Source organism: Echinops telfairi, unplaced genomic scaffold (genome assembly GCF_000313985.2).
Source record: "Echinops telfairi isolate 266 unplaced genomic scaffold, ASM31398v2 ScPeMD7_70;HRSCAF=299, whole genome shotgun sequence".
NCBI classification, from domain to species: Eukaryota; Metazoa; Chordata; class Mammalia; order Afrosoricida; family Tenrecidae; genus Echinops; species Echinops telfairi.
In genome coordinates, this window is record NW_022103968.1 from 33,988,246 (window position 1) to 33,997,054 (window position 8,809).

At 45.8% G+C, this 8,809-nt stretch overlaps 1 protein-coding gene across 1 annotated transcript in view; it reads right to left on the reverse strand.

Annotated features, from left to right (window-relative positions):
• The window catches only part of PLCE1 (phospholipase C epsilon 1), a 333,692-nt gene that overhangs the window by 86,283 nt on the left and 238,600 nt on the right, over positions 1-8,809 (reverse strand). Inside the window, exons 7-8 of the mRNA XM_004701341.2 lie at positions 7,688-7,893; positions 629-1,307 (exon numbers count right to left, since the gene is read on the reverse strand). Coding sequence (XP_004701398.1) covers positions 629-1,307; positions 7,688-7,893 — 885 coding nt within the window. The remainder of the gene's footprint in view (positions 1-628; positions 1,308-7,687; positions 7,894-8,809) is intronic.

Here is an 8,809-nt window from a genome sequence, read left to right on the forward strand (position 1 = left end):
AAATAATAATAATTTATGAATTATGAAGGGTTCATGAGGGAGGGGTAAAGGGGAGGGAGGGGGAAAATGAGGAGCTGATATTAAGGGCTCAAGTAGAAGGCAAATGTTTTGAGAATGACGATGGCAACAAATGTACAAATGGGCTTGGCACAATTGAGGTATGTATGGATTGTGATAAGAATTGTATGAGTCCCCAATAAAATGTTTCCCCCCCAAAAAAAGAATGTCCTTCTTTCCTGGGCTGAATACAACCCTGGCCAGAATCGCTGTTAACCTACATCGTAAGGGTAGCACCTGCTAGGAGCAGGCACTAGTCTTCGCACATTGTAGGCAGAGTCCCTCATTTAATCTCAATATCCACTTTCAGAAAAGGTATCGTTAGTGATACATGAAATATCATAGGTATAATATAAACACACATGTAAAATAATGCTACATATGAAATATAACACGTTTGTCTATTGGACAGCCAAGGACACGGAGGCTCTGAGAAGTTAAATAAAGGCTGCCCAAGGCAACCCAGGTACCGAAGTAGCCGAGCTGGGAGCGGGAACCCGGGCAGTCTGCTAGCAGAGTGTCTGCCCTGGGGAGCTGCGCTCCTGAAGGTGAGGTGATACTGCCCCCTTACCTGATAGAGGCTGACGTACTGTTTTCGCAGCCAGTGCTGTCTCTGATCAGGGAACCTTCTCATCTTCCTCACGGCTCGAATGAGTGCCAGCAAGCCGCTGAAGAGCATTTTGGCCGTGTGCTTTGGCGCCACAAAGTGCAATAGCCGATTGTCCGTGGTCTGAAGCCCATAGAGCAGCGTCACGCCAGTCTCTGAGGGACACATGCTACCCAGCTTGTTCTGAACACACACAGTGTGTATGTCAATGCCCGGGTGTCCCATGTACACAGCCTTGGTGGAAAACAAGTCCAGAAGCCCCTCCGTCAGCCCGCTCACTCCAGCATTGCCCAGTAACGGGAATTTGCCCGGTTCGGCCATGTTACTGAGCCCGCCAAGCTTGGCTTTCACGCTGGCTGGGGAGGCGGTGGTGGGCTTTATCCAGGTCAAGGTGCTGTTGTCAGGTTGAAGCTGGAGGAAGCAGCGGGCAGACAGGTGAGAGTCCTGGTCATAGTGGATGACCGTGGCTCCCTGCAGCAGGAACTGATGAACGTCCGCGCGGATGGACAGCACGTACCAGGGGATGAGCTCCGTGCCATGGTCAAAGGCCTTGGGCGGTGGATCTTCTGTTCGGTGTGGATCCCAGTCTTTGGACTGCTCAAAGATGTCACTCTCGGAATCCAACAAGTCTCCAATTATAAACCTGATGCAAAGAGACATAAATGCGATCTGTTCCACAGTCAGAAGGGAGAAAAAACAAAAAAAGCCTTCCATTTAAATGGGAGTTCATTTTTTAATTATTATTCTGAACTCAGCTCCACATACTGAAAACCCAACCAACTCATTGCACAGCACTCGTTCCGACTCCCAGTGAGCCTGTGTGGGGTGTCCAAGGTTGCCACTCTTTACGGGAGCAGACAGTCCGCCTCCTCGTTCACCCTTGGAGTGGCTGGTGGGCTCGGGCCACAAAACTTGCAGCCAGAAGCCCAAGGCTTAACTCATAGCACCACCAGGGCTTCTTTAAATGCGCAAAGGAAATGGAAAATGCCAACGTTTCAAAGTAATTACGATTTTCTTATTGTGGTACCGTGTATGGCAAGGTTACCGCATTCATTGAGTACCACTCAGTGACATTCATTTCATTCGTCATGTAGTCTGGGGAGACCTGGAGGCTTGGTGGGGTATGCACTGGGCTGCTGAACACAAAGTCAGCAGTTTGCAGCCACCAGCTGCTCCTCAGGAGACAGATGAGGCTTTTTACTCCGATAAAGAGCTGCAGTCTCAGAAACTCACAGGGACAGTCCTACCCTGCCCTATAATGTGGCACTGAGCTGGAATTGATTCAATGGCAGTCAGTAAGTTGGAGCACCCCTGCAGAGTCATTTTTATAAAGGCAGTCTCAATTCTAACTTTGTATAAATGATCATGTGTTCACCACAGGCTTAAGGGAAGGACTGATTAGATCAGATAGGGTATATTTATAGCAGCTGTACCAACCTTCATTAATTTTAGTTTGCCTCTTGCTTCAGGGACTTTGTATACATTTACATACAGTAGTTTCCATACATTTTTGCACATCATCCAACAGCCTGTGAAGCAACTTTGAGGAGCTCTGGTGGGTACTGGGTGTGTGTTGGGCTGCTAGCCGGAAGGCCAGCGGTTCGAGCAACCAGCTGCTCCGAGAGGAAGACGACAGGCAGTCTGGAAACCCACAGGGGCAGCTGTACCCTGCCCTGTCGGATCGCTAATGAGTTCGAATCAAATTGATGGCAGTAAGCTTTGGCGAAGTTTTATTATTATTCTTTTGCCTGCAGTAAAACTGAGGTTCAGAAAGGAGAAGTAACTCGCTCAGGTTACCCTACCCAGAAGAGGCCTGGCCAGTGTGAGATTATTGGATTATTGGGCTTGTGATCTTCATCACCGGCTTCGAGCGATGAGACACTGCCCTCTCAGGGCTGCTGTCACTCAGAACCTGGTGAGGAAAGAGTCAGCGCTTTGGGGAAAGTTTCTTTTCACATCAGGAATTCTCCAATTAGTCCGGAATACACAGTAAGTTCAATCACTCTCCAAGAATCAATAGGCTGGTGTTCAAATAGGTGAAAGACTTAATAGGCTGGTTCTACAAGTACCTCTATTAATAAGATTAAAAAAGTTCAGTTCAAAGACATTCATTGGAACATAGGGTCAAAGTCTTGGAGAAGCCAGAGCAATTCACCTTAACTTGACTTTGACAGTGTGTGTGTGTGTGTGCCTATTGGAAAATTCACCAAGTTTTTTTCCCTGTGTTAGGATTCCTAAGGCCAGGAGGACCTTGATGGGAGACAAGAACGAGAAACGGAGTCTCCCTTATGCCATTTACTTTTGGTTCTGGGCTACGGCAAGTCTTTTCCTGTGAAGAACTGCAGGCCTTTCAAAGCGTTCCTGGAAAGCAACCTGCAAGGCTTTCTGGAGCCTGTGTCTGATGTAAACGGGGAGAGAGGGAGCGCTCTCTTTCTTGGCGTCAGCTTCTATGTTATGGCGCAAAAAGAACCAGTGCCAGATGGAACAATTCTGTTCAAAATCATTAATCCAGGGACTACGTCTAAAATAAAATGGACAATTGCTTATAATTAAATAAGCTCCTTTCAAGCAAGAAAATAGTAATTTTTGTCTCACAGAAGATATAATTTTATGCATGTATGTGCCTGCTTTTCTCAGAAGGCAAATTTCTGTGGCCTTTCAACAAATGGCAAGTAAAGAACATTAAGAGTTATTAGAAGTCCTGGTGGCGCTGCAGATTAAGCACTGGCCTGCTAACTGCAAGGTCAGTGGTTCAAACCCACTAGCTACTGCTCATGAAGAAGATGCTTTATCTACACCAGTAGTAAAATCTATCAGTCCTGAAAACCCTACACAAGATCTCTATGATTGGAGTCAAATCAATCGCTGGGTTGTTTTTTTTTTTAAAGCTATTTAGGAATCAAACGTTAACCAAAGATCAGAAGTGTGGTTTACTAGTGAACTAAAAAGGAGCCCTGGTGGTATAGTGTTGGGCTGCTAACTGAAAGGTCAGCAGATCGAAACCACTAGCGGCTCTAAAGGAGCAAGATGAGGCTTTCGACTCCTGTAGAGATGTACAGCCTCGGAATCCCACAAGGCCCGGCCTATCCTGTCCTGTAGGGTAGCTAGAAGTCAGAATCCAGGTAGCTAGGACTTGAAACAGTGAGAGCGAGAAATCGAAGTAGAAGTATGGTTTCCTCTATCCAAGGCAGGTCATGTGCTTTAAGCAAAGAACCCAGGAGTAGAAAGGGAAAGAGCTATTCCATCCTAGCGCTGCAGAGGTTCTGCAGCGTCCTTGATTGAGAAGCTACAAATGAGACAAATATTTTCCTATTACAACGAAACCCATGAGAACTGGAATTCAACAGGAATCTCTTGTTCTTCGGAATCTCACAAGTGCTCCCCCTGACAGGGTGCAGTCCAACCACTGCCTTGTCACTCATTCTAGTGGAAATGAGTAAGTTTTCCTTCCCTGTCAAAGAGCGCTGGTGGCATACTGGCTACACACCTGGGCTGTAATCTGCAGTGTCGGCAGTTCTAAACCACCAGGGGCTCCGTGGGAGGAAGATGGGGCTTCTTACTCCCATTTGCAGTCTTGGAAACTCACGGGGGCAGTCCTACCCTGTCCTATAGGGTTACTATGAGTTAATACAGATCGATGGCAGTGGGGTTTGGTTTTTCTTCGCTGTCGTGTTTCCAGCTTGTACAGGTTTCAGCCGCCACAAATTCTATTGTATTTCCCCAGGCACATGTTCCGAGTGACACTGGTCAACCCAGTTATGTATTCTCTTTATTAACAGCTCACTACTTCTTATAACTTTAACATGATTCCTTGGAAATGAATCATCAAGATAAGTGTAAACAAGATCCTTTTAGATAAAGGAAAATCTTCTAAGAAGGTCTTGCTGCAGTTGCGCCTTGTAATAACACCTAGCAAAATGCTTCTGGTGAATTCTTGCTGTGCATTACCTTAGCACCTTCGTCAGCTACTGTAAATGCCGGTAGCTGGTTCTCCGGCCAGAGTGGCCAAGAGGTTTGAGAAGAATTGGAAGGGCTGACGTCAGGCCAGCTGAAGCAAAGGTCCACAGGGGTGGCCCTTCTTTCTCCGCTGTGGTTTTCAGAGGGCCAGGGTCGACACATGAGCTGGGGCTGGGGGCCTAGCGTTCATAGTCTTTGTCTTTTTTTTGCAGCCAGATCCACAAAGCACATTTCTCCCTTTACCACACACAACCCATTTTAACGCGGGGCTCTGCGTCAGGAATGGAGTAGTAAGTACCAGAAACAATGTGGCAGCTCTGGCTGCAGGGAACTCTATGAAGCCGTTCTGTCCCCACTCTGTGGTCCGAGGTTCCCTTCAGAGCAGCCATTACTTGGGAACAGGGAGTTCTTACTCATACGTAGGTACATCGTGTCTGCCGATTCATTGTGAGGGGGTCAATGTGGCTTCCAAGGTTCTGTGTGTTTATTCTTTCCTTTCTATGAGTGCTTGCTGCTGTGGGAGAAGCACCAGGCGGTGGCACGAACCCATCAGCTATTCTACGGGAGAAAGACGAGGCTGGCGGTCTACTCTGGTACAGAGTTACAGTCTCAGAAACCCAAACGAGCAGTTCTCCTCTGTGCTGTAGGGTCACTGTGAGTTAGAGTTGATTCTTTCCTCTAGTTCCTAAATGCTTCCCCACCGCCCCCCACTATCATGATCCCAATTCTACCTTACAAATCTGGCTAGACCAGAGGATGTACACTGGTACAGATAAGAACTGGAAACACAGGGAATCCAGGGTGGATGATCCCTTCAGGACCAGTGGTGTGAGTGGCAATTCTGGGAGGGTAGAGGAAGGGTGGGTTGGAAAGGGGGAACCTACATGTGACCTCCTCCTTGGGGGACGGACAACAGAAAAGTGGGTTAAGGGAGACGTCGGACAGTGCAAGATATGACAAAATAATAATTTGTAAATTATCAAGGACTCATGAGGGAGGGGGAGTGGGGAGGGAGGGGAAAAATGAGGAGCTGATGCCAGAGGCTTGGGTGGAGAGCGGATGTTTTGAGAATAATGAGGGCAATGAATGTACAAATGTGCTTTACACAATTGATGTATGTAAGAATTGCGATGAGTTGTATGAGCCCCTAATAAAATGAGTAAAACAAATAAACAAAAAAGTGCTTATAAAGGGGTCTGGGACACAGGCACTTATAGTGAATATAGATGGCAAATGATTAGGAATGGGACAAGGAAACAAGCCGAAAATTGTGAGTAAAAATATCATGAGAGGTGATGTGATCGTGCAAGGAATTTAACCCTTGAAGGGAGCCAGGGGCAAGGAGAGGGTGACACAGGAAGGCTCGAAGTCTCGGTCTCTGAGCCTCAGAGGGAGTATTCCATAAAACACATGGACACACAACTCCCAGTGAACACTGATGTAAAAAAGAAACTGAGAAAATGATCTATTTAGGCATCATCTCAACATCATCTAAATATAATATCTGAATATCATATGACATTCACTATGATACCCAAGTTACCTGTGATTCTAAAATAATGTACATATCCTTGAGAGCAGGATTTAAGGAAGGCACCTGGCCAGATCTCAGTCTGCGGGAGAGGCGTGCTTCTCCCCATTTCCTCTTTGATTTTTCCTACAAATATCATGAAACTTGTAATGAATTATGTATGATTACTCATTCCTTTGGCCACTGAGAAGCTACGAACAAAATTTACACAGAACGGTGTGGTATGCATTTTTGTATGCTTTGTTTGTCGCTATCCTTATTTTCCCTTTTCCTTAGTATCTTATATTATTCATATTTATTCTTATAAGCTGCTAGGAAATCCATTCCGGAAGGTGAAACGTATGCAATCTGACAGTTTTTTAATATGGAGACTGACAGATTGAGACAGATGGGTGAAGCACTTAAATGGTCCTGATAGGCTTCTTGTATAAACACGTGCTTATTTGTAGCTGGTGCTTCCTCTATAAGCCAACTAACAAACCAACAACACAACAACCCAAACAAGTTGCCGTCAGGTTGACGGTGGTCCGTGGCAACCCCACGGCTGTGAGAGTAGAACTGCCTCCACAGGGTTTTCAATGGCTGGTTTTCAGTAGATTGACGGAAGGCAGAGTTTTCTTCCAAGGCTCCTCAGGGTGGACTTGAACCTCTAGCAACTGAGCACTTCACCGTGTGTGCCGCCTAGACATCCCTCTCCCTTGCTAGAGTGCCTTTAATGCTGACAATGCTCAAAACTTAAAAAAACCCACAAAAACCCAACAACCCCAAACTCACTGCCATTGAGTTGATTCTGACTCACAGTGACCCTATAGGACAGAGTAGAATTTCCCCCCCGTTGGTTTCCAAGACGGTAACTGTTTATGGGAGTAGAAAGCCTGGCCTTACCTGCTGACCTTGCAGGTAGCAGCCTCACCCCACCACCCAGTGCTACTTGAACCTATAAAACAAATGAAAAGTAGTAGTTCTAATCTTGAGATTTAAATTTTAAAATGTATTAGAATCAGAAGATTAGTTTTCATTTTTGAGGCAGTACAGAAGACAAGAAGTTAGATTATGGGCATTAGTCTTAGAACACAGCAACCAAATCAGAAAGTCAAGTTGTCATTGAAAATTACTGGGGTTTGGACACAGAAAGCATGCATTAGCAATACTGCTGCTAGGTGCTCTCGTGGCCTCCGAATCATAGAGACCCCAGACTCAATGGATGGGATCAGACTATAGCATTTTCACAGGCTGATATTCCCCCCCCCCGCAGAAGTAAGGAGTCAGGCCTGTCCTCCTACTCTGGCTTGGTCTGGAAGTCCCGCTGACAGCTGTTCTTTGTCCTAGCCACATGCAAGCCTCCACTGGCAGATGGCTGGTGGCTGAGAATGAGGTGCCTTGGAAGGAAATGAACCCACGCCTCCCTTGTGGAAGGTGAGAATTCTGCCACTGAATCCATTAAATCTTCATGTGAAACCAAGTCGAGACAGGACAAAGACTAACCAACAAGGGAGACAAAGTCAGCCTTCTCGTTTTGAAAATGCCAAACTTACTGCCACCGAGTTTTCTCCTTCAAGGAGTTTTTCCTGGAGCCGCTGCCTTCACCGAGGCCGCCCTCATCCTCCGTCTCCAGGCTGCGACTGCAGCTCCTGATGATCTGGAAGATGCTGTTGACGGTCGACTCCTTCTCGGAATTCTTTAAGCCATTTTGTCCCACTCGTTGTAAGAAATTGTCTTGTCCGCTGTAATCTGCTACGAACTGCAAAGAAACAGATGGAGAATTTGCTGGTACCACTTAATCTAATACGCCTGGATATCCTACTTGGCCAGGGAGGCGAAACCATCATTCTAATAAAGAAAAGCATTTGTGCATATTTTACTGGAAGAAAGACCCCGGGAAGGACTTCCTTTGTTTTCATTTCACTACACGGACTATCAAAATTCACTCTTGTTCCCACTAAGACAACGTTAGTCCAGCTAGGAGCCAATATTCTGCTTTGAATTTAAAGTAGAAAGGGCAATATTATTTCAAGGTTCCCTGGGGAGAAGAGTAGCCACTTTACGGAGGGAAGGCAAGGTTATGTTATCCTTGCGGTGAGCACTGAGCGGGAAGACAGCCTGATAAAACTGCATGATTCCATGGAACCAGATGAAGCTACTAGAACCCAAGGAAAACACTGAGGAACGGTGACGTCTCGGTTTGTTTCTTATATATTTCATGGTAATACAGAAGCTTCTGGGTGATATTTTTTTAAATTAAAAGTTCATTTTATTGGGGGCTTTTACAACTCTTATAATAATCCATACATCGATTGTATCAAGCATTTTTGTAAATAGGTTGCCATCATTCTTTTCTATACATTTACTTTCTGTTGAGCCCTTGGTAATAGCTTCTCCCCCCCAACCTCGTGACCCCTTGATACGTTGTAAATTATTATTAGTTTCATAGTTTATACCAACCGCTATCTCTCTTCTCCCATCGCCCCCTGGAGGGAGGGTGTGTGGCTGTGTCGGTCATTGCAATTGGTTACCCCTTCCTCCCCTCCTCTCCCTACGTTCCCTCTACTCTTCTGGTATTGCTATGCCCATATTGTTCCTGGATTCCATGTGTTGTGAGCTCTTATCTCTTTTTTTTTTTTTTCAATCTTTATGTGTTTATCTTTTTTTTTTTTCTT